The sequence below is a fragment of the Numida meleagris genome, chromosome 20, assembly GCF_002078875.1.
Source record: "Numida meleagris isolate 19003 breed g44 Domestic line chromosome 20, NumMel1.0, whole genome shotgun sequence".
Lineage (NCBI taxonomy): Eukaryota > Metazoa > Chordata > Aves > Galliformes > Numididae > Numida > Numida meleagris.
The window spans coordinates 286,025-311,836 of record NC_034428.1 but is presented as its reverse complement, the minus strand read 5'-3'; the positions used below and the strand labels follow the sequence as shown (position 1 = coordinate 311,836).

Below are 25,812 nucleotides of genomic sequence, written 5' to 3'. Positions count from 1 at the left end.
TCTGGATCTTCGGCCCTTTCTGCTTCTGCATTCCGGCCTGCAGCCTTCACCTGGTGCCCGTCAGGGAGGACGTCTTCCAGGCCTCCTGCTGCAGAGCGCTGTGCCGCAGCAGCCCCGCTCACCTCCCACGCCCACAGCTGTGAGATAAGGCGCGTGCGATGCCAGCTGCCCCTTCTGCTGCTGCCCCTGCGGTCTCACCCCTAGCAGAAGCTTTTGTTGTTGCGTGTCGGCCGCTCTCTTACAACAAAAAAGAAAATTGTTCCGGATCTTCGGTGCCGGGTAACAATCCTCTCGAAGCTTCCAGTGTACCGGTTTTGCCGGGATAACTACAGAAAAGCGTTAAAAACCCTGTGTCCTTAAAAACACAGGTTCTGCCCAGCTTCAGCTAGCAGCTTTGCTTGGTGGAAATTAATTTCCAAAGCAGTATGACATGCAGTAGTTATTTTAAATTGTAACATACTCTGAAAATTCTATAAGGTGATGATACTACGTATATGTAAATATTTGACCAGCCCTTGGCCATAGTTCTGCTTAGGTTTCCTGACACAACGTGAAGCAGTTCTGCCCGGTAGATGTGTTCTGACCTGGGGCTGATGAGATTTTGAGTCAGTTTTTAGTGCCTACGCAGCAGGAAGGTCCTTTCAGGACAGCGCTGGGGCTTCTGCTGAAATTCTGCACACCTGGTAGCAGGGTGCTGCCTCCTACACTACACAAAGAGTAAGGGCAAATCTTGGTAGAATCCATGAGGTTTGCAATTGCAGAAACCTAACATGTAACATTTAATAACACAATAATATTAGCAATTGAGAATTAATAGCTGCCTATTGCACTGGACAGATACATAAGTTGCACGAACCGATCTTCAGTAATGCAACTGTTGTACGTGGCGGCGAGGCTATCCTGGCAGGGAAAAGCGCCGTTAATAGACGAACCATCTGCTCTGTGACAGACTACATCAGTGCTGTTAGGAGCAAATCCTTCCAAACCCGCCCCACCCCGTCACCGCAACCCGCTCCCAACGGCCGCGCCGCGCGCACGGCGCCCGCCCTGTGGGCGTGGCTTACGGGACACCGCCCTCTGACGTCACATCCGGGCGCCGTGGGGCAGCTCGCACTTCCTGTCGGGTCCCTTCAGAACGCTTTGGTTGCGCAGCGGCTCTGTCCCCGCGGCAGGATGTGAGTACGGAGCTGCACCTCGGGAGCCCCAGCGGTCGGGGAACGGCCCGGGAGGGGCGGCGGCGGGGAGGCCGGCCGCAGCCGGGCGGGTAAAGCAGGAGCAGCGGGAAGCTCGGCCCGGCCCGGCCCGGCCCGGCCCGCTGATATCGGCTGGGTGCCGCCCGTGGGTGGAGGCTTCCCGGGGCAGCTGCGCTTCGAGCCGTGAGAGGCCGAGCGCGGCCTTCGCTTGGGCTGCGCACCTCGAGCCGCCGAGTGGGCCCGCTGCCAGAGCCTTTGGCTGCTGCTGGAGGAGGTGGGAGGGGTATCCTGTCCCGGCTTCCTTGTGACAATGTAGGCAGCCGTGCCAGCATAAAGTGTCTTTCCTGAAAGCGCTGCCGATGTAGGTGAAGAAATGAGAGGTGACTTTTCCTTGTGTGTGTGTGTGTTCTGTTTGGAGCCTCAGAAAGCAGTTTCTAAGTCTTTTTACCAGTAAAACAGCACAGAAGTGTGACTTGAGTACCAAAACACTGGAGCGGTTATTACATCATATGTGGACTGCTCTTGAGCCTTGTCTTGTTATCATAAGGTACTTGTGGATGGGTCCTTGTCCGTGTTCACTTCCTTTAAGTGCAAATTTGAATTTAGTGTCCAAATGTGTAAAGATGCCAACACTCAGATTCAGCCCTCTGGATATCAGGTTGCACTAAACAATACATGCTTCTGATGCGGAAAAAAGGAAAACATGGAAAAGCGAATGGAGTTCTAGAGCTATACAACAGAAAGTAATTAAAGCTGTGAACAGGGTATGAGGAATGCATACAGGGACTCCTGCATCGATTACAGCGATAGTTCTAGGTAACAAGAATTTGACTCCCTGGGGTTATAAGCTCAAAGCTGACTGGAGGTTAACTGTTATATGCCGAACGCATTTTCCTTGTGCTTTCTCTTGCTCAATATCAGCTGTTTCAAAAGAATGGAGACAGACAACTGCTCTGTGCAAGAACAGAGAACAGCCATGAAAGTTCCTGTGCTTGTTCTTGTTTTGGTAAATGGTTTTGAAGCTTATAGTTGGTATTTATACTGAAAAACAGAATGCTACTGAGCCTATATTCTAGAACCTGAGCCCCTTCTGAGCACTATAGGAGTTGCCATATGCTTTAATATAAACTATTGTATTAGCTAATCACTATTCTGTTTTAGTACATCAGTCAATTCATTGGCAAGAGATCTGGGGATGCACTTTGACTTAGACCTACAGCCAGCTGCTAAAACATCACTTTTCCAATAGGAAACGAAACTTCTCTAAGTTTATTCCAAGAATCAAAGTTTCCTGCTTTCAGGAAGGTCAGATAAATTGTGCATTGTAAGCATGTCAACTTAAAAGCATAATCTCTAAGAAATTCTAAGCAGAATACTGATGGCTTTCTTTACTCCAGGTCAGCCAGTGTCCCTGCGAACTCAAATGTGGCTGCTGGCAGTAACCGTCGACTTCAGCAAACTCAGCATCAAGTAGATGAGGTAAAAATCTAGTTAGATAACTGTAATCCTTTTCCTTAATTAAATCTGCTATCTAGAATAGACATATTGGCCAAAGTAGCTATTCTTTCATATGAAGGTGAAACCTTGTATAATTCAGCTTTCTCTGTTGTATCTGTTATCTTAACTCTTGTAGAGGTTCAGAAAAATAATCTATTCTGCTGCAGTAAATGGAGAAAAGTTACCAGCGTCTAAATGCTAGCTGGGAACTCAGAGCTTTGCTGCTTTGGGAAGATAACAGTCTTTGCTTTTACAGAGAATAAGCTTATTTCTCTTCAATAGCAAAGGAGGTTTACCTCTAAATATAACATGTCCAGATTTCTGGGGAGGCCAAAAGCCAGGTTGGCTACTAACATTGTTTTTTGACATGTGGTTGACTATCGTGCTTAAATGCCTCAAGTCATTCTGATGCTAGTCAGGAATTATATCCCAGGTTCAAGGGAATATCAGCACAACTGGCAATACTGACACTGTGAAGTAGGCACTTCCAGCTGCAGGTCAATTTCAGGCTTATGTTTGGATACCCTAAAAGGCAAGTTCCTGCTCCTTAGATGAGAACATCTGTGGCCTGCAAATGAATTTTACAATGGTTAATAAAGCTGATAACTTACCGATGTAGGTTGTTGACATCATGAGGGTGAATGTGGACAAGGTGCTGGAAAGAGATCAGAAGCTGTCGGAGTTGGATGACCGTGCTGATGCTCTGCAAGCGGGAGCTTCCCAGTTTGAGACCAGTGCGGCCAAGCTGAAAAGAAAGTATTGGTGGAAGAACTGTAAGGTAATCGTGGCGTGTACACTTACAATATTCAGTATCACTGTTAGCAGTATTACAGTCAGCATCTCAAAAGGCAGAGGTAAAAGGGACTTCAGGCAGTGTTCATTTTTATAGCATCTAGTTTTAAAACACGGCAGTGGTTAGGTGAAGTAACCAAAAGGTGGATTACTAGCCACACTGCTTGATACAAGGCCTTGTGTGAGCGGGTAATGGCCGGAGGGAAATGCTACAATAATCTGAGGCTTTGGGGTACAGGAGGAAAAGGCCAGAAATGCATATTAATGTGCCAGCAAGCATGCAGAACGAGCTCACTCGGTCTCCTTATAGTTGTAGCTGTTGTCAGAGGTTGGAATCCTTACTGGTGAGCAACAAAGACAGCAGAAAATGTAGTGTAGAGTAAGAGGAAGTGTGGCTTTTCACTTCTTTATTCCTGCTGTGTGGTTGCCTGCATGGAGTCACAGTAGAAAAGAACTTGGTCTACTCTGATCAGCTTGTGTTACAAAGCCTACCATCTCTAGGTGGTAATAGTGAGACAAGACTGCGTACTGAAAAGGTTTTAATTACCATGCTAGATGTACCACACAAAGTGAAAATGCTTTGCAAGGGCTGCTGTCCTGTACTCTGAAGGCTATTGAATGCTTCTGGGCAGTTTATATTAAGTGACATGTGGCTTTTTTTCACAGATGTGGGCAATATTGATAGCTGTTGTTGTCATTATCATCATCATCATTATCGGTAAGTTTCACCAGAATGGGGATTTCCTCAAGAGAGAATAGACGGGGTTAATTCACCGGCTGGTGAAATTCAGAGGCAGCCAGGATACTCGATAAAGTTACAGGCGACATTACAGTAAAACAGCAGTGACTGCTTTCACTGCTGTTGACTGCAATGAGTGATAAATTCCACTGCAGAAGCCTTAATAACTCAAACACCTGTGACGGTGAGGACCCCCCTGGCTTACAAACAATGTTGCTTATACAGCTGTGCATCGTGGAGGTGTAAAGAGCGACCATACCCCTCCTGTATTTTCAGGAATCCCTCTTATCTGTAGTATGAAAACGCAAGGTGCAGGGTTGTTACGGCAGAGGGCTGAAAGGGACTGAGACTGTCGTCTCTTTTTCTTTCTGTAGTCGTGAGTGTGCATCAGTGAGTTACGGGAAGAAACTCCCACACTGGAGGTGCCTTTCCTCAGCCTTCCCGCTCCAAACCCGCTGTTCTCTCAGCCCATTTTCTGCTGTTCGAAGCGAAACTCTTCTGATGATTGAAATGTTAACTTTACCTGGTTGCCTTAAGACACTCCTGAAAGTTACTAACAGCCACCGCCCGTACAGTGCCTTGGTGAGCCGGAGCGCGGCGCCGGTGAGGAGGATTGGATCCTGGGGGCTGCGTTCGTGCTCAGTCCTCCTCACCCGCCCGCCGCGCCTCAGTGCCATTGCGGGGGGTCTGCCGCACCCCTGCCTCGTTGGAAGTGCCTCTGCCGGGTCCCCCAGCCTCCGCTACGCGGCAGCCGACGCCTTCACCAGCCGTTCCCGGCCGCCCGCCGCCGCCCCGGCTCTGCCCGCCTCTGCCCGTCTCGCGGGGGCGGGGCCGCGCGGCGCCTCACGTGTTGTCGGGGTTGGCGCGCTCACGGGGGCCGCGTGCGGCGGCGCGTGAGGGGCGGGGCGCCGCCTGCGCCGCGCGTGCGCGCTCTCCAATAAAGTGGCTCCGCACCTGTTCCCGCCTCCCGGCTGTGTGTGGGGGGCAGGGCGGGGCGGGCGGCTCCGCACGTTGCCGCCGTGTGTGGGAGCGGCGCGGCCGCGTGCCGGGCCGTTACGTAACGGCGCCGTGGAGAGGCGGGAGGCGCCGTCCGCGTCCCCGAGCCGAGATGGACGGCGGCGGTGCGGGGCTGAGCGGGGGAAGCGGCTCCGACGGGGACCGGCGCGACGGGACGGAGCGCGGCAGCCGAGAGCCGCGCGGAGGCTTCAGGTAACGCTCGCTGATGTGGAGGATGCGCGGTGGCTCGGGGTCGGTGCTTTCCTTTCGGGGCTCCGGGGGACTTTGCCCGAATCGCGGTTGGCCGGGGCTGGCGGGCTGGGTCTGCGGGCGTGGAACGGGTTGAGCTGAAGGGACCCTCGGGGCTGCGTGCCCCAAGCGCCCCGCGAGCACGAGGACCCCGCGGCGCTGAGCCGCTCCAGGCCGAGTTCACGCGGCGCCGCGTCTGCAGCTCGAGTTAATGCACGGCGGTTACACTGCGGGGGGAGTTACGCGGCAGGAGTGTGCCGCTAATGAAGCGCCGAATGGGTAAAAGCCGCTGTAACTGATGGCGTTGATATCGCACCTGTAGGGTTGCAGCGAGACCCCGTTCCGAGGGCACTGCCTGCTTGTGTTTCAGACAGGGAGGTAACAGTGAAAAGAACGAGGCTTTGCTCGCCCGTACCGCTGCAGCTGCCGGGGCCTCCTGCTCCGCTTTAAGTGTAATGAACGCTGCGCTGTGTGAGCAGTGGATTTTTTGCTCCAGGTGTGTTTTGAGGATCTCGTGTTCCTGTGAAGCGTTTGCAGTCAGATGCGCACTTCAAGGCTAGCGAGCCTTGCACACGTAAGGGGGAAGCATCTATTTGTGATGTTAATATCAGCAATATTTAGTAACTCTAGAGCAAACATCAGCTGCATTTTAATTGGTTAGTGTCTTAGCTCGCAGCTGGGTTACGATGCCTTTGCCATCCATAAGATGCTGGATTTGGCAGGGAGGGGATACATGTGGTTAAGTAGCAGAGAAATCAGAAAGGTGCAATGTGAAATCAAGGGAATGAGCATTAGGGCTTTTCCTCCTGTCCTGTCAATCTGAGGCCGTGCCATAAAATGGTATTTCAGGGAATAATTATGTGTGGGGGCGGGGAATGTCCTATACCAGAAGGCCCCAGCAAAGTTCAACCTCTATTTTGATCAGTGACCAACTGGATTGGAGCCAGTCTCACAAAGATCTGATGGTGATGATCCAAGAAATCAAAAAGTGTTTGCCTGAAGAGAAAAGGAGTTCCAGCAAGCCTAGTACCATCAGTGCTCTCAATTATGCTTTACGGTGTGTACAACAGGTCCAAGGTAAGCATGGAAAACATCTGGAAGCAGAGAAGCTAGGCAGCAGCTTGGTTTGAATGGATGTGTCTCACAACAGATAGCAATAAAACAAATGAAAGCATTTCATTTATCCTGTGAACAATTAACTTTTTGAACCGCTGTGGTTTTTTTAGCTTCAAAGTTGAAATGTCCACTTACTACTTCTCTCTCATTCAGCGTCCAGTCATAGATAGGTGCCTGCTAATAACTTGTCGTGTATGTTGAAAAAACAGCATTCCTGTCGCTTGGAAAATGCATTGGATAGTTTGCATTTTCCAGCAGAACTAAGTTGCTAGTCACTCTTTTGCTGTCATTTGCTGTCCTGCCTATTTCCTTGTGCTTCTCTTCTGCGACATAAGTCTCTCCAGTAGTATAATCAATGCTCTTTTTTCCTTTGTCACTCCACAGACGTTCCTCATCTCACCTTGGGCTTCACCTAAACGATGACAAAATTAGGAGGGCAGTAAGAATTACTTTTAAAATTGTCATCTTACTGACTTCCTTGTGTTTGTTTTGCATTTCCTGTTTCTTCGATTAGCAAACAATGAGTTTTTCCAGGCTCTGAGTGACCGAAGAATGTTCCAGACAGATGCGATGACATACAGCATAGAAGAGTTGGTGGCAGTTGCGTCAGAACACACTCCAAAAAACAGTGTAAGGAATTCAGATGCACTCAAAGGAGTTCATCACTTTCTGTTTCTTTCTCTATTTTATCACCTTAGTGTCTTTTTAGGGAAACAGAATTTGTAAAATCAAAAAGCCTTTAAAAGCCAAACAGATTTTTGTTAGTAATGGTAGATCAGTGTTGCTGGTTATCTGTGCTGACTTGGCATACCTAACAGCTGTGAGTGAAGAAATACTTCTATTTTCTGTTTTCATTTTTTTTCCGAGAAGCAACCACGATCTGTTAGAATTTTGGAATTCATTTGCACCATAATAATCCCCTCAGATGGTATATCAGAATGTTTTCATAGCTGATCAAATCCATAGTTGTGAAGGTCTCTGATTTCTGTTTGTGTTCTTGGATTATTTATTGACTGATTGATTTTTCAGCATGTGTTGTGGTTTCTGTCTCTATTTCAAATAAAAGAGTGTTGAGTTTCAGCACTATTACGTGCTCTATCAAAAAGTTCTCTGATTTTTGTATGTGGATCTGTGGTGAATACTGTGAAATCTGGGGAGAAGTCTGTGGCCAGATAACCAGTCATTCTGGAAAATGTCAAGTGTCTGTGGAATCTGTTTCAGTTTTGATATTGCAGTCTTATTAGCACATGTAAGTAATGAGTAAGCTATGACAGTATGGGGGACTGCAGTAGCTCACGTGCGACTTTGTTTGGATGCTAGCTTTAGAACACGCTTCTGTACCTCTGTCTTTATGGTGTGTGGTAGTTTGTGTGTCCCATGGTTGTTCTAGTGGGAGGGGGGTGGGGGAAGTTTGCCTTTCTTTTTTTATCCTTTTGATATTGCTACCTTATGTTGGGGAGGGTTGCTTTTGATAAGGTTTGTTTTCTAGGACACCTTTGTGGCTGTGTTTTCCCTGGTTTCTGGGCGCATAGTGCATATTTCTGAGCAGGCAGCATCCATTCTAAGCTGTAAGAAGAAAGTCTTGGAATCCTCCCGGTTTGTAGAGCTGCTTGCCCCTCAGGATGTGAGTGTGTTCTATGCACACACTGATCGGTCTCACCTGCCGCTGTGGAACACAGAAAGTCAAACAGGTGGGACTTGATGATCCTCTTAAATGCTTTATCTGTCTTTTTGTCTTCACAGAATGAGGATAGAATGCTTGTTTTCTCTAAATGTTTACGCTAGCAATATACACAGGCCATGCTTGGTCTTTTTCCACTTGGAAAAGTTGAGTAGCTTTGCAGTTACTCCTAGTCTACCTCGAGTAAGTAAAATGCAAGTGGCTTTTACTCATAAACAGGTAAAAGGTCTACAAGTAAAAGGCAGTTTCTATTTTACTCATTCCAAATGCTGCTGCTTTTCCAAAAAAGAAACAGAACGTCTAATTGTCTGCTTGAAATGGCTTAATCTGCAGCTTAGAATTGATTAGGTACTGATTATGGTCCTGTAGCAGAAGTGCTAAGTCACAGCTTGAAGCAGTGATTGAGCACCTGGTGGGAAGGCAGGGCCAACCCAGGGGAGCTCAGGTGCATGCAATGCACTTGAGTGATAGGAAGGGGTGGAGCCAGGATCCACCCCTTCCCAGACCTCATTTATCATCTGGCAGTGGAGGTGAGGGGATCTTGCTGGAGATCCCTGCGTACCTGAGGCCTGCCAGAGGTAGGCAGCTTTTTCCTTTCGTTTCTGTGTCTGTAGCTGCTGTACTTGGGCTTTTCCCCATTTGCTGCAGCCAAAAACTTTGGCATCCTGCTATTATTGCTGAACTTTCCGTCATGTTATAGTGTTATGGATCTACCTGCAACCTGCTCTGAGTGTAGCTTACTGAACCCAGGTGTTACTGCGTTTTGATTGGCTGTTTAGTGCTGCGTGTGACTAAATGATAGTTTTTGAGTTGCATGTTATTTGTGAGTGATTTCAGTAGCCAAGGCTCTGTGTTTTGTCCACCTAGCTGATGGAGTGTTCTGGCATCAGGTCTTGGAAGTGTGAAGTTTTCTCTGAATTTAGCTCCAGGTCAGCCATTTCTCAGAGGGGCTTTTAGAAGAGCAAGAAATATCTGAGGTCGGAACAGATTGTTGGCCGACCAGAAAAATAGCTATTGTAGAGCAGGTTGTGAGAGTTCAATCTTGTTCAGAAAGCCTGGGGAATATAGAGTTTGAAAGTGCTGGTAGGTGTGACCTTTTCTAGGATGTGGACTGATACCTTCAATGTATGTTCTTCTTATTAGCCCCTCTGTATGAATATGCCCAGGTGAAATCCTTTTTCTGCAGGATCAGGCAAGTATATTATTATAGTTCTACATTCACAAAGGCTGGGAACGGGATTAATTAAGAACTGTTTGTTTCTGAGCAGGTAAAATAGTTATTCCATCTGTCAGTGGATCACTGATATAGTCACACTTCTCAAAAACTTGAGCTCTAAAATAACTCTTCAAGTCTCTTCAGTTCAACTCTCAGAATGAGCTTAGCAGGGCAAATTTCAGTTTTAATTTGAGAAATTATGTGGAATACATAAACATTTTGCAGTACTGAACATTTTTTTCCCTTTTCCTTTCTTCATGTTATATCCTTTCAATTATGTGGGCTTCATGAGTAAAATGTCTTTTCACTAGCATACACAAGGACTAAGTATGAAAATGATTTTTGTCAGTTAAACTCTTTCTGCTATATCCAAATTCCGTTTGTTTCATTTCAATCAGAGAGCAACTATTTCTCAGCTGAGGCTGGAGTAGTCTTGCTTAATTAAGTTGATGGAATGAACCCTGAGACACAGTTTTTGCCTGAAAGTAGTACAGAATAAACAACAAATAGAAGAAAAAATGTTTGTATTTAACTTGAAGGAGAGCACCAGAACACATGGTTGGGTCTCATGAATAAGTTTGGATTGAGAATTAGAAGGTGGTTGTTAACTATTAGAGTAATGGCTTTTAGGAGATGCCTTTCAGTGCACATACTGGGGACAAAGTACGCACTGGTTTTAAGGGAAACAAGATCAGTATTGCTGAATATGTTGGCCTGTGATTGGAGGGCATTGTGCATAGGACCTTGAGAGATTCTTCCTTCTCACGTGGTTCTGTGTGCTCTGCATGATTTTCTTGTGCAAGACTTTCAGCACTGGTGTAAAGCATTAATCCCTTTTACTTTTCCTCAGAGGTGGTAAAGATCAAGAGCAAGAAATGCACTGGTACCCGTTCCGAATCACCCCATACTTGGTCCACGTGTGCACCTCTGTCCATGTGGATGCAGAGTCCTGCTGCTTAGCTTTGGCTGAGAAAATTCACTCTGGATATGAAGGCAAGTCAGGAGAGTCCAGTGAAAAACAAGCCAATAGGAACACATAGCGTATGAATGTCAGCTTACTTTGATTAGAACTTGCTCTTGGAAAGACTCACAGGTGAAACTTACAGTGTGTATGTGCATGTACACACACGCCTATCCAGAATGTACATTTCTTCTTTGCTAGGTCCTGAGACCTTTGACCTCTTCTCACTACATTTACATTTGGGAGAAGTTTGTATCACCTAAAATTTTGTAATGTCTCTTTGAGTTACTGATCAGAAGTAAGTGAACGGTTAAAAAGTTCAGAAGTCTGTAACACTCAATTCTGAGCGGAAGTAAGTTAGATTTTCTGTTTCAATGCATATTTTGTGTTCCAGTAAATACTTGTTTTTTTATTAGCTCCTCGAATTCCTACGGATAAAAGAATCTTCACCACCACTCACACTCCAGGATGTGTTTTTCTTGAGGTAGATGACAGGTGAGATTTGGATCTTAAGGATTGTGAGATGTGTATGGAGAGGTGGCAAAAAATCCTCTGGTAATGCAGCTGTAAACAGTGGTAAACTATTTAACTGTACAGCTGGCAATAGTTAATGAAACGAAATTGTTTTGTGTTAATTTTCAGTAATTATTTGTGTTAGTGCTCATTGAAAAACATCTGGAACTCCAAGAACATAATCAGCTTTGACTCAAAATGTGAAATTAAACATGACTGCAGTCAGCTGTCCTTAGCCAGGGCAGCAGGGACCTGTGGTGTAATACAGATAGTGGAAAAACCACATCGAACGAAGGCTTGGGAAGTCACAGTGCAGGTTGCGGCTTTAGTGAGCTGCCTCATATAGACTTGGTCAGATTGAAGTTGTCTCCTCCCGAGCCTCAGGGATGTTTTTACAAGACAGTTTACAGCATCTGTGTCGGATTTCTTACTGATGTTTTTGTCTGGGACCTCTTCGTTCATGATCCCTGTGTTTTTTTGTTGTTGTTTTCCTTTCCCCCTTATCCCTGCCCCCACCATGTGCGGAAGCGCATGTAAATATTCAAGACTGAATTGCAAGCAATGGTAGTGTTTGTGTTTCAGAGCAGTGCCTTTGTTGGGTTACTTACCTCAGGATTTGATTGGAACATCCGTACTGATGTATTTGCACCCAGAAGATCGTCCTTTGATGATCGCTATTCACCGTAAAAGTGAGTACAATGGTCCTAAAAGGAATTTCTACTCCTTCTAATGTTCTTTCTTCACCCTGTTGCTTGCTACGTGACTGGCTTCCAGTCTGGACAAAAATAAATAAAGTGACCAGTTAGTTGTCAAGGCAGTACCCCAGTCATTTGTGTTTGTGCTAGCACTGCTGTGCCATAATGTAAACTAACCCTTATTTCTTGGTTGTTTTTGTTCAGTACTGAAGTTTGCTGGCCAGCCTCCTTTTGAGTATTTACCCATTAGATTTTGCACTCAAAATGGGGATTATATCATCCTGGATACCAGCTGGTCCAGTTTTGTGAATCCATGGAGCAGGAAGGTGGTGTTCATCATTGGCCGACACAAAGTCCGAACGTAAGTCAGTTGTGGAATTGAACTGTTAAGGTGTTTTTTGTTGAACACTCCGTAAAACAGCCCTGTTTAGCATTACTTCTGTAGAACACTAGTGTTTAAGTATGAAAAGAAGTAAATTACTTTGAAATATAAGGGAAAACCTGCTTTTCTAAGCTGTGTGCGTGCCTGATGTCCAAATGCTGTGACAATGAAAATGCCTTAATCAGAATACCAATTTTAGGTAAACAAAGCAAAAGCTAAAAATAAATGTAAAAAGAGGAGTGCTTTAGCAAATAATTAATTGATGTTTGTTTTTTAGTTGCTTACCAGAGAAAGAAAACACTAATTGATAGACATATAGCGAAAATCCAGGCTTGTTTTCTTCTGTAATGGTTCACTTGGTGGAAAAAAACCTAAATATTTAGATTCTGCACCTAATTAATCTCTTTTAAGAATTGAATTAGTACTGAATGCTTCAGTTAATATTTTTCAGATATTTCTCCCTAATTTCCAAGATAGTTGGAAATAAGACTGTCTGATGCTTCCTCTTGCCTGGAAATGGCTTCTCTGGTGATGACTTTTTGAGTTCTCAAAGTTAACTTTTTTTTTAAGACTTCTTGGGGTGTGAATTTGTCTTACGAGTGAAGGAGGCAAAAGGGTAGATGCTTGTCAACTTTTACTCATACCATTGTGCTTGGTGTACTGGCTTTCTGAAATCCTGGAGCTATACACGAAGTGCTGCTTTTGTACCACAGCCTTGCTACACTAGCTTAGTTCTTGGTGGAATGGATGACATCCCTTTCTGTTGATTCAGGGAAACAGTCAAAATAAAATACAGATGGTAATAGTAAAAAAAAAAACAAAACACCTCTTCTAACTCTGCTTATGGCTATCTTTTCTTTATCAGATTAGAATTAATGATGAAACTTTGTTGACTCTCTAGAAGCCCTCTGAATGAAGATGTCTTTGCTCCAAGAAGTCAAGAAACTAGCAGTGTTGAGAAAGAGATAAAAGAATTGCAAGGACAAATCTACAAGCTGCTTCTGCAGGTAAAGAAGGTGAAAATCTCAAAACACTGATTTGCCTTTTGAGTGAGAGGCTAAAGAAACTGGGGTCTGTTTAACAAACTTCCTCGGATGTGATCCTTTAAAAGAATGTTTTAATTGGGAACAGGCTTGTGTGCCAGATTTAAAACTAAAGCTCTGGGTAGCCCATCTGATTAGAAGACTATTTTTGACATATTTTCCAGATCTTTGTGTTGAAAGATAAATCTTCATCCTGAAACTGCTTTGAGGATGGTAGAATTTTTTTTCCACAAGCAAGTGGTAGAACCCAAAACAGTACTGACTTTTCTTTTTTTTTTTGTTGTCGTTGCTTAGTATGAGTTACAAACTATTTTTCCCTTCTCTTTTTTTTTCCTTCCACCTCCTCCTCCAATACAGCCAGTTCATAGCAATGTTTCCAGTGGTTATGGTAGCCTTGGTAGCAGTGGTTCTTATGAGCACTATATCAGCATAGCATCTTCAAGTGACTCCAATGGGAATTGTGCAGAGGAAACACAAGAACCAGTAAGTCTTCAAATCTGTCAATGCCTGTGTAGTAATAAAATTATGTTCTAAAAAAAGTCATGTACCTATGTACGTAAGAATTTTACTTAGGTGGAGACATGTGGCTGTGTTCAAGCTAAGTGTACTTAAATGGGTCAATTATAGAATGCCAGTTTTTGGTTTTGATCTTAATTTTGCTGATTAAAAAGAGCAGATAGCTGCTGCAGTCTACTGAAGTAAACTGGAGGCTTGCTTAAAGATCGGCTTTCTCAAATAGCTGGTGGACTTGGGGGGGGGGAAGTGAAAAAGCCATGCAACTAGGAAGAGTGTTGGTACACAAGGTGGTTGGGAGGCTCTATTTGCTTTGGATGTTCCCTTTTGTTTCTCAAGAGGACATTAGAGTTGTTATAAACTTCTGTAGAGAGAAGCATTATGATTGCTTAATTTCTTTTTGAAACTGCTGGGTAAATAATCAGCTTTATGCTTGCTCTGAGCTTGCATCAATATAAAAACATTCAACTGATGAAACTGTTTAAGCTTTATCACAGTTAATTAAACTAGCCATGATAAGTATGTTTACAAATGCCAGTAGATACTAGACTTAGGCTGACAGTCTACTCCCTTTCAGTTAGGAGAACACAAGAACTCACCTCTATCTTAGCCTCCTGTATCCACTTTTATTCCTTTTATTCTGACCTCACGTTTTCACATGTCTTAAGATGACTTTACAACAAGTCTGTGCAGATGTCAACAGAATAAAGAATCTGGGACAGCAGCTGTATATTGCATCAAGGAGCAAGCCACAGAATGGAAATGAACAGCCTATGAGTTCAGAAGTGCTAGAAGGTAAGGTAACGTGATTATGATCCTTAAGTTAATGTAAACTCTTGTAGGTCTGGAGCCATGAGTTTGGCTGACTGGTGATATGCTGAAGCGCTTGATTTAGCGTCTTCACGTGGCTTAGATGTGGGAAGTATTTTGGGTTTTTTTCTGTGGTGTTTTTTGAGATGAAAATGCAGAATAACTTAGTAATGAGTGCTGTGCTGTGATAGGCCATATATTCCAGTGAAAGTGGGGGATTGTTTAGATGCCTTTGAGAAGAGTTTTTGAGAATTCCTCCTTTTCTAGGGAAGATGTACAATGCTTCCTGTTTTATCCAGACCTCGAGAAGCGATAGCACAGAAGAACCAGGCAATGCACTTTATGATGATTCAAAGATGACTCCACATGTTCCTTCCTATCAGCAGATCAATTGTGTTGATAGTATCATCAGGTAGGAAACTATGAAGTGGTTATAATGACTAATACTTAAGATCCAATTAGTGTAAGGTAATTATGTATGCAATTTGCATTGACTGGATTTTGAGTTAAAATTCTAATTTGGAATGTATCTGCATTAAATTTATGAATCATATCTTTATCACATTTCTCAAGAAAACCAAAATGCCACTGAAAAAACCATGTGGTAATTAAAAATTTAACTTCCTTTTTCAATTCAGCTCCTGTATATACTTGTACACAAACTATATTCCCAACCAATACGCTACTATATTAGCAACCATTAGGTTGAGTACATCCTTGATAGTACAACACTTGACTGAAATTATTTACTGCAGTCGTGTGAAGGAAATTCTTGTCATAAAAAAATCAAGTCAGTATGCAAGTTTTTTCACTTCCTTTATTAGACAAACAGAAGCTTTTGGTGACTGCAGTGAAGCATATAAACTTGCGTGGTATCTCAGTTTTGCGCTTTGCTTTTGTAGGAAGGCGCTACAGCTACGCTGTAATTTTGCTCTTAAACAAGTATCATATCAATGGCTGTAATACCTTGAAAAATCTAACTACCATTGCTGCTGTTAAATATAAAATGTACATCTTTGTCCTGTAGAGGTTGGTGTGTGGATCACTTGTGGAAAAATATATTTATGTCAGTAATTATGCTTAAGCACTGTATGTTTGAGGAAAGGTTTCAGGTGTTTTCAACTAACAGTAGGTATGTCTCCAGTAAGTAAAGTATTTTGCATTCTGGTTTGGCTACATAATTGGTCACAGAATAACAGAACTATTGAGGTTGAAGAGGCCAGCTGGACTGTGTTGCCCAGAAACAAATCCAGATGGCTTTTGAATATCTTCAAGGGTAGAGGTTATACAGCCTCTCAGGGCCACCTATCCCAGTGTTCAAGCAATCTTAGTTACGTGTTAATGAAGAATTTAGCGTTTGCGTCACTATTTGTAACTACTGACTTTTGTCTACAGCTTGCCTTTGGTGCAGTGGGAATTTAAAGTAATTTTAATAGGCATAGTACGTTGTCTTCCCAGTATGTGCTTTGAGAACATCCATACAAAACTGAAAGTTAATAATTCATAAAATACTGGGGTATTTTTAGTTTGGTGGATAATGTCTCTTTTAAAAAAAAAACTTCCTGTGATATGCTTATATTTCAGATATCTAGAGAGCTGCAGTATTCCACTATTGAAAAGGAAATGTAAATCTTCTACAAATACGTCATCGTCTTCAGATGGCGACAAAAATCAGCAAAGGCTGCAGGAAACCAAGGCATTGGAAGGTAATGCAAAGGATGCTGACAATTGTAATGGAAACTCTGATTTATTTCTGATATGCTACTGTTGTATATTTTAAGGCTTCTTTTCACTTCTTAAACTACTACCACACAAATGGCACAGATATTTTGGTTACAGGCAGTAAATATCTACTTCCCTTGCCTAGATCATGCAATTAAGCAAAAGCTATGGTAGTAAGTCTTTCAACTTAGAATCCATCGAAATAAGTACTGCTTGGTGTTGCTGAATAAGCCTTCCATAGCTCGCTGGTTTTATGGCATACATAGTATGCATTGACATTGTACTGGTATATGAATGTCGTGTTTATTTATGTGTATAACTATCTTATTTAACAGTGTGCAAGTTGAGTGGTTGCTTCTGAACCAGTCAGACTTGTTGGCTTAGGAGCAACTGAAGTGCTTGGAAAGAAGTTCAATGTAGAAATCTTTTCATTTACCAATAGATACTGCTGTTCTTTCATCAGTTAATTCCCAAACTCCTGTATTTGCTGATCAAGAAGAGATGCTGAAAAAGCAGACAAATGAAGGCATCGTGGGAGCTCCTCTGCCAGACCTGACCCTGTCCAACAAGTCTCCGAGTGTGGTATCTGCCACCAGCCAGTGCAGTTACAGCAGCACTATTGTGCACGTCCCGCACCCTGAATCAGGTACTACTCATTCTTGGAAAACATTGACTAGATTGAATGATTTTTAGATTGAGCAATATTTTCAGACTGAAGTATGCAGTAGGAAACCTTTGTCCAGTTGGGGTATGTTCTTATGAATATGAACTCTGAAATACAATTGAGGCACTTCTGGAGACACTGTGAAGAAAACTTGAGCCTGAAAATATTTGCAGTGTTTTTATAAGACCTAGCTTTATGAGTGCGCTGTTTTCATTTGCACTTTAACTTCATTACATACATCTCAAATACAACGATGAGCTTTTGTTTGGCAACTGATGATGAAAATAAACATGACTAATGGGTTGATATTACTTAATGCAGAAAGACTCACAAAAATGAGTATTTCACTGCAATCGTAAGAGGTATGAGGAAAGAGAAAATAATTGTTCAATTCATGTTAATGTAACTATATTTGAGTGTAAATGGTACCCTGCGGTGTCTGTCTGCTCAGTAGCTCAGACACTTGTTTTGTCTAACCCTCTCCATATTGTGGGTGTTGACAACAAAAGGCCAGAGAAAAGAGTGATGTATTTTCTTCCCTTTACAAAGAAGTGACTACAGTGGAGAATACTCCTGTTGGAAATGAACGCATTGAGCTGCCTCCTGTGAATGCTCGGAATCCTAGTACCGCGGCTGAGGAGTTAAAGCCAGTTGGGTTAACGAAAGAGACTTTGTCAGCCCACACTCAAAAGGAAGAGCAAAACTACGTTGACAAGTTCCATCGGAGGATCTTGCTCTCTCCATTTAGGACTTACCTTCAGCGGGATAGCAGAAGTAACAATGGACATTCCTGTGGCCAAGGTAAGCAGCACCTTTGAGAAACAGAGATTTACTGGGCTTATTTTAAAGACCAGCTTACCAATGGAATCTTGTTCTCCTTTGTGTGATGTACTGAGAATCTTACTATGGCTGAAAATGGAGTACTTCTGAATTGTCAAGACCTGGCAGTGTTATTGCCTGTGCTGAAGATCTGCTCCATTTTGGTTGTTGCTATTTTAAACTTTTCACAAAGCACCCAAATACTGCAATGAACCTGGTGAATCCGAAGTAGCTTATCGCCTTCTTTTGAAAGAATATAAAATATCTGATTGAGGTAATCCAAAATAAAAAAAGATAGGAAGGAAAATATTGTGGCTATGTCAGCAAGTCCATCACTGTAGTGTGTGGAAGAATTATCCAGAATTATCCAGAAGAAAGGCAGCTCTGTGAATAAGCTACTCTTAATTACCTGGATGTTTCTTTTTTCTTTTTTTTTTGTTCTTTATCTCCCTTTTTTTCCTAGGTCTGTCGTTTCAGTGAGTGTCTATTTTTCTTCCTCTTTAGGAAATTATCCTTCAAAGGAGATGACTCCAGCCAGCTGTAAAAATGGCAAAAATGGAAAACTCAAGCGCCAGAAACCTCAGAGACGGTCTTCAGATAGACGATCTTCTAGTAAGAATAGAAATAGCCTTCAATGTGAGAAGAGAACAGTTCAGAAGCAGTCACTTTCTCCCTCGGAAGTATCCCGTTTAAGCTCCTCCCGTACAACTTTCTTTTCTCCTGTGGGATTTCCTGTCTATTCAGATGCACCGTCTAGTTTTCCAGCCTCTTCTGTAGGAGAGGAACTTGCCCTTTACTCATCAAAACCTGAGCCCACGTTACCGTCACAACTATGCTGTGAAGCACCATCATTCCCAGCTCTTTATCCCCCAAACATAGGGATGTTTATGGCTGTATTTTTTCACGGTTTCCCCATGTATGCTCAGATGCCTCAGTATGCCTTTCTTCCTAGCGCTCAGAACGTTTATCTCCCTTCTTCATATCCGTGCACTGTTCTACCACCTGCCCCTCCTTTAGCTCCATCACCAGTAGCCCCAGACTCTGTGGATCAGTCCTGTCCAGCTTCTTCTGCCACATCCACTGAGGAGCAGCCAGAGGGCCAGCATGGCCAGGCCCTGCAGCTGAGTAGCTCACGGAGCAGCTCCCCACTTCAGCTGAATTTGCTTCAAGAAGAGCTGCCAGAATCTCTTGGGCCTTCAGTTAGCACTGATGTTAAAGCATGTGCAGAAACTAAATGTGTAAGTAACACAGATTTTTAGTGTCAGAGAGAAACTCTTGACTTCCACAGTGTTCAGTTGCTGGATTCCGTTAGTTTCTTTTACTAATATCTATGCTCTGTAGACTGCAGGGCACAAATAGCACAGGAGGCAGAGAAACTATATTTGAGCCCATGGGAAATTACAGCTGTACAGAGTTGATGCTTAGCAAATGCCACAAATGTGAGATCTTCTGGTCTAGGCTGCTGCAAGCTGCTCTTGCTCAGTGCTTTGGCAGCGTTTTTTTTTTCCATTAAATTGTCAGCAGGAGTTTTGGGTGGGCTTTTATGCATATGGAACTTGGTTAGGGCTATGTGATTCGCATCCTTTTTCACCGAGTTCCACAGTCTCTGTGGAGAACCAAAACAAAGGGAAGATACTTTTTCTAATTACTCCCTCTGTCTCCCAGGGATGCAGCTAATGACCGAAGAACAGGGATCCGTGTGGGTCGGTTTCCATACATGGGCATAGAAAAGGCTTCTCCAACTTCGCGGTAAACTCAGAGGCAGGAATCTGAGTTCTGCAGGCAAGGAAAAAAATGTCTCGGGAATCCAGATTGTGCTGAAAAGGCTGGATCAGCTGAAACTGCAGGGTAGGGTCCTGAAGGGGAATTGGTGTATCTATAGTTGTTGAAGCTGTGAGCATAATGCAGTGATTCAGGGCGGTACTTTCATTTTCCCTGTAGCACCGCATTGCTTGATGTATGTGGCTGCTCCATGCCACCTAACAGAACAGAGTTTCTTGTCAGCAAAAAATGATGACTTAATGCAAAAGTACAATATCTTGAAGGAAACCCAGTGGGGGAAGATCTACAGCATGAATCAAAAAAGTCCAGACACTTGTTGGTTTCACGTGTGAAGAGTTTTATCACGAGTTCTAGACAGCCATTCATTTTCAGAGCTAGAAACTTCAAAGCTATTGAATTGATATGAGAACTTAGTCAACATATTACAAACTCAGTAAATGTATGGATTTCCTTTTTCAAGCCTAAGGGTGACTTCTGTGGATGTGTTTGTTTTGATTTTTTGTTTCCAGGACAATAGTCCGGAAGATAGCGGTAACAGTGCTAGTAGCCATTGTGCTTCTAGTGAATTTACTGACCACTTGCTACATGAGGACTCCCAGTCAGGCGCAGGTTCAGCAGCATCAGGCAGTGGATTGGCTTTATCTAGTTCTTTAGGCTCTCAGTCTTATGAAGCTTCTGGTGGTGGCACAGGTAAGGAAGTTCAAGATCTGGACATTTGCTACTCTAACGTTAGGTGGGTTGCTAATGTGTTGGTAAGTCATAAAAATATATAGTGATGGGAGTTGAAAATCCCAGTAAGAGGATCTGTCGTCATTATTTTTCACTAGCTTTCAGTGTTTGAAGTCAAACTTGATTCAGTCACAATAATCAGAAATGAGAGTCTAGAAGCTGTTCCTTGAATCTGTAGGTCAGGCTTCTAACTTCTGCTCGTTAACAGTTTTTTTTTCTCTGTATTTTTTTCTCTGTATTAGAGGGTGGTTTGCATTGTAAAGGTAAATCTGTGTAGAGCAGGGCCTCTTGAAACAAAAGCAGAGAAGCTGAGCCAAATCTTGAGTAAGTAAAACCTTGGAGGTCTTGAGCAACGTTATAGTATAGACTTTATCTTTCAATTTTTAGTAAGTAGTGATTGCTTACCAGAGGAGTCATCTGAGAGGACCTGTGTTCACCTTATTGAAAATTGCTCACAAGGACACACTGGTGGATTTTACTAGTTGTCTGACAATTCCTGATAATTCAGGACATCTGAGTTTATTTTTTCGTGGTAATTCTCAACAGGTAGTGGGAAAAGCAGCAAGTATTTTGCCAGTAATGATTCTTCTGAAACTTCCAAAGAAGAGACAAATCAAGAAGCAAAAGAAAAAGAGACATCTCATAAATCTAAACATGAGTCAGCCTGGGTGACGATGGATCACTCACCTGAGCAAGTTCTAATGACGTACCAAATGCCTAACAGGTTAGAAAACATCAACATTTTTTGACTTACAGTTTGGAATTGTGCATGGAAGAAATGCAGAGTTAAAAACAAGACCATGGAAACAGTGTACATACCAATAAAACTCAAATTAGTTGTGTTCATTTACTATTTTAGGCTCTGGGTATTTTTTTAATCTAGTTTTTGCCAGTTTATCACTTAAAATATGATAATGTGTATCCTCTTTGTTGAGGTGCTAAGCAGATTGGGTTTTGCCCTGCATACCCTTGCATAAAAGGGTAAAAATATTTGTGTTGTTTGCAATTAGCTTCTACATAATTAGTAATGAGATATTCCTCACTTTAAAAAGTAAGCCATCTGAGGAGTTCGACCAGTGTTGAATAAAGCCTCACAAAGAAAATAAGGTATAACAAAATACAATTTCTTTTCATTGACTGATGTCTAGGCTTCAGCCTTAAACACAGTTGTATCCCTCTGTGATTATCAGCTTGCCTTGCTTTATTCAGTGCAGCTGTATTAACAGGTGTCTGGTTGTTTTTCAGAATTAAAGAGGAAGTTCTAAAAGAGGATATGGAGAAGCTGATAGTCATGCGAAAGCAGCAGCCTTGGTTTTCAGATAGGCAAAAGAGGGAGCTTGCAGAAGTGCATACGTGGATCCGGACGCAGACAGTTCCTCTACAAATCAGCGCTCAAGTAAGGAGCTGTGAAAGGAATCAGCAGCTTACTCGTGTCTTGGCTAGCTAGAGGTAGTGCTGCTTCCAGCTAATGTGATTCTTTTTTACTGCATGAGGGTCACTAATAGCTGTTACTTGTGAATGTTGGAAGGCTTGAGAGTACTAGCTAAATGTTGGAAGTGCAAGTTCCTGCCTCTGAGAATAAAATCTCTGTATAATCTCTGCTTTTTTAAAGAGATTTCATTCAATTCTTGAGAAATTTCAAGAGATTGCAGCATATCATGCTACCAGGATGGATTCTTTGCAATATACAGAGAAGAATTTAAATGATTATGTCCTTGTTCCTTTCTAAAGGGATGTGTTACATGTGACATCAGGGAAGCAACTTGTGAGGCTGCAGTGGCTGATGACAGTATGGAAAACAAGGGAAAAACGCTTCCGGTCTTGGAACACTGAAGACATCAGTGCCTATGTCAGTGAAACTGGTTGGAATAATTCTTATTCCCTTTTCCTTTGGCTTTGCTAGATGCTAGCAGCAAATCTCTCCAGCTGTCTTCTCCCACCATGAACAATCATACATGAAACTAAACCTTTCTCCAATACTCCCTTCGCTCCTGGCGGGATTTTGAAGACAATCTTTCACTGGGAGGTGGTTTCCCTTCCTGACATCACAAACTTGACAAGAATGAATGATTATGAATGGATTATGTTTCTAACTTCTGATTGCTCAGTAACGAGCAAATTATAAAAATGGCTTTTTGTTTTCTGGTGGTGTTGTATTGTTTTTTTTGTCGTTGGTTATTTTTTTTAACTGGACAGGTAAGAGATGGAAAAGATGCGGTGGTTAAAAGCTTACATTGGTCTAGCCTTGTTTGCTCTCCATTGAGGTAGGTGTATTAGTACCAGTGAATCCGAGCTACAGCAGAATGTTCTTCAATTTTGTTTATTCAATTTGCAAAGATCTGAAGTCGAGATTCTAAAGATACTTTGAAGATCTAAATTCTACAGAACGCTGTGGGCTTTTTAATGAACGACTAAAATCTGGTAAGTAACTGGGCATCAAAATGCCGTTCTCCAGCTTGTGTCCATCAAAGAAGTCTAGAAAACTGAAGTGAAAAGAAGCAAAGCTATTCCTTATGTTTTTCACAAGTATTTTTTCAATGTAATTACTTCATAGTTTGTTTTTAAAGCTGTGTCTCTTAAGGTGGTTTCTAAAATTATCTGGTTTGCGAATCCATTGTTAATCAAAAACTGAAATATACAATTCAGGTATTATTATATAGGATCTGTTTTTTTAATGAAAGTCATATGAAACAATCTTCTTTATCAAGGCTCTATAGCCTTGTTATCAGTACAGATAGTTGGGTATAGACTTTGATGGTTGCTATTGCTCTGGAAAGTGAAATTGGGTCTAAACCGTTGTTGTTGTTGTTGTGTTAGAGTAGTTAGATAAATTCAATCCAGATACAGCTGAAAGGGAAAATTTGAGCCATTTCTGTATTTTGTTTTTCTTGTGGCAAAGCTTAATTTCTCATTGTATAAGGAGTCAACATGTGGAAACAAATTTGAACACCAAACCACATATTTGTTGTTTCTAATCCCTGTTGGCTTCCCGGACAAAGTTTAACCTATTGATAATGGCATTACCAGCTGTTGAAATGCATGGAGGAAAAATGGGTTTTTGCATAGTGTATGCTTGTTCTTCAGAAGGTGGTAACCCCTTTTTTCTTCAGAATGCAGAAGGACTTGTTCTCGTGTTAATACTTGTAGCTTCAAGCTTGATGTTTCAAGCTGCTCTTCAGACAGGACAACCTTTGCTTAAAACCTAGCAAATCTTGTCTGATTCCACTTTGTTTACCAACAACTGGATGTAATAATGCAGGTTTTCATTTTGGTAATCATCTGAGCCTTCTCAACAGGGTTTTAGCAGGTAATTCATTGTTCACCTTTTTGTATAGTGTAACTCATCTGTTATGTGAAGGATTTTCAGGTTTTCGGTTTCATTTACTAATGAGCTAGTTGTCGATTAAGTTATATAACACTATGATTTCAGATAACTGAAATAAAATTATATTTATAGGCTTTTCCTATTTTTCTAATTAATTCAGTAGCGATCTTTGTCACTAAAGCCTATTTCAGGGAATGTTATTTGTATTTTAAGTGTTCAAGGCTATTTTGACTCAGGCAGTGTTCTCTTGATATTTTTTACAGGATTTCTGCCAATTTTGTTTATACATACTGCTTTCTGTTTATTCTTGAGGTGTACTTTTTTTATTTGTCTTGAGCTTTTTCCTTAACTGTTGCAAATCAGCAAAGATTCACATATTCTAAGTATCTCAAGTGCTTGAAGTTAAGATGTTTTTTTTAAAATGAGTCCTAAATAGATGAAATTTAAATTGATTCCTCAATAGATGGTTGCATATAGAAAGCTGTACACTCAAGTAGAAAAGCCTGTAACTTACACAGTAAGTGTAATACCTTACTCAAGTTTTTACTTTCAGCACTTTCCGAATATGGAGTGCAGCTTTATAACTACACTGCCGGAAACATTTGCTCTAAAACATGTAATAAGACACTTTTTCTATAGGTTCTTTCCTTAGTAGGGAAGGTTCTTAACTAACTTATTCATGTAATTGAATAAATTCTAGTTAGCTGTGCTTAAATTCAGTGCTTTAATGTAGTTTGAGGCTTAGTGAAATAATCTGTTTCACTGAGTGAAGTGAATATTCCAAGTAAGGGCATTTATGTCCTTCAAAAGAGTTTAAATGTGTAAGCCAGAAGGAAAGTGAAATGTCTTAGCCGGCATTAAGTCATCTATTTTATAAAAGGTGGAGAATTCGTTTAGGATAATGATAATTTAAACCTAATAACTTGAATAATCCTTTTAATTCATAGGTCTGGAGACTTGCACAGATGCACACCCCCAGTTCATACCAAATCCAGGAGTATAATCTGGGCATCTTCATTCACTCTATAGCAAAGACAGCACAGGATACATAGTCAAGATTCTCACCTGTACATATAAGCTTGACCATATTAAACTGTTTCTTACTGGAGCATGTTAACTCTTCCCGTACTAACTACTGCATGAACCTGTGCTCAGTAGAATCACATAGGAGCAGAAACGCTGGACAGTTTTTACAGTGGTGTGACTGCTGCACCCTGTGATCACATGTAGTGCAGGAGCATGCGCCTCGGAGTTTAAACTCAAAGTTCATAATCCTGGCTCAATCTTAGGTGCAAGATTCTATAGGAGAAACAAAGTGGTGAATCAGTACCCTGTGTGATAATGACACTAAATTGTTTGCCCAAGAACACTAACAGTCTTACTTGCGAAACTGGATTTAGGACAAAAAAATAGTTTTCTAAGCTATTCTTTACCCCACTGGCACAACAACATCTAGCAACCAAATGCCTTATCAGGCCTTTTGGGAAGGACCTTATTTCTGTAAGCTTTTAGGAACTGGTCGTTTGTACTTTAGCTTGTGTCAGCTTTTCAGTTTTCACAGCTTGCTGAAGTAGTCACGATGAAACCCAGTCTTGATCTGAAAGAGCATTTGAGTAAATATTGCAGCCCGACGTGCACACAGTGCTTTATGTGACCTTATTTTGATACAGTTAAAATGTTGGAGACAGTTTACATCTTCTCAGAAAGTCGTCTTTTTTTATCATCAAATGAAAATATTCAAGTGCGGCAATGACTCAGTTCTTCTGCCCCCTGTGGGGGTTTCAGCAGCTTGGTGGACTGAGCAGACTTTTTTTCCTGTTCAAAAGTACAGTTTTATGTTTAAAATAGTATCTGCACGTTGGTTCACCTGTCACAGCATTGGTATAAACAGGAAGGGGACCCTAGTGTATTTTTGCAGTGTGCGATGAATGTACTGGTGAGTTTATTCTCCACATGAATCAAGTTTTAAATCACAGTTGAATGAATATTTGCAGTAGTTGATAGGAGTATTTTATGGAAGTAATATTCGGCTGTGGTTTAACTTACAGTTGTGATTTTAACTGTACAACCTAAAGGAGCATCTGTTTTTATAAATAAAACAAAAAACCATCCTGCCAAGAACTGTTTCAAGTGTGTTTACTTTCATTATTGGGTAATTTCTCAAACATTAAATATTTTGCTAAAAGCCTGTTAGGTGTTTTTTTGATTGTACGGAAGTGTTGAGATTGTAGGTACAGTGAAGATGCTCACAGTTGCTATTTATCTTGTTGGTTTTCTGTTTGGTGTGTTTTCTGTGGGTTTTTTTTTCAGGACATACTGTTTCCTTTCTGAATGCATCTCAGAAAGAAGGGCATGTACTTGTCGAATATAAAGGA

General features: G+C 42.1%; 2 protein-coding genes across 8 annotated transcripts; both read left to right on the top strand.

Moving 5' to 3' along the window:
• Positions 159–4,818, top strand: VAMP3 (vesicle associated membrane protein 3). The gene is made up of 6 exons (XM_021374647.1): positions 159–279; positions 818–1,175; positions 2,591–2,672; positions 3,310–3,468; positions 4,149–4,200; positions 4,596–4,818. Exons 1-6 carry the CDS (start codon positions 159–161, stop codon positions 4,613–4,615), a joined length of 792 nt encoding a protein of 263 aa, XP_021230322.1. The 3' UTR covers positions 4,616–4,818.
• PER3 (period circadian clock 3) lies at positions 5,190–25,555 on the top strand. Of its 7 annotated transcripts, none has more exons than XM_021417398.1 (21): positions 5,192–5,430; positions 6,392–6,543; positions 7,097–7,212; positions 8,072–8,273; positions 9,407–9,455; positions 10,330–10,472; positions 10,857–10,935; positions 11,536–11,642; positions 11,853–12,009; positions 12,932–13,037; positions 13,431–13,556; positions 14,255–14,381; positions 14,664–14,808; positions 15,981–16,102; positions 16,561–16,764; positions 17,335–17,583; positions 18,106–18,839; positions 19,893–20,073; positions 20,659–20,836; positions 21,358–21,508; positions 21,844–25,555. In XM_021417398.1, exons 1-21 carry the CDS (start codon positions 5,330–5,332, stop codon positions 21,943–21,945), a joined length of 3,531 nt encoding a protein of 1,176 aa, XP_021273073.1. In that variant the 5' UTR covers positions 5,192–5,329; the 3' UTR covers positions 21,946–25,555. The 7 variants fall into 7 exon arrangements, 5 of the variants coding, with proteins under 5 accessions (XP_021273073.1, XP_021273072.1, XP_021273074.1 ...); XM_021417397.1 differs by having other exon boundaries at positions 5,194–5,430; positions 17,332–17,583; XM_021417399.1 differs by having other exon boundaries at positions 5,196–5,430; positions 16,582–16,764; positions 17,332–17,583.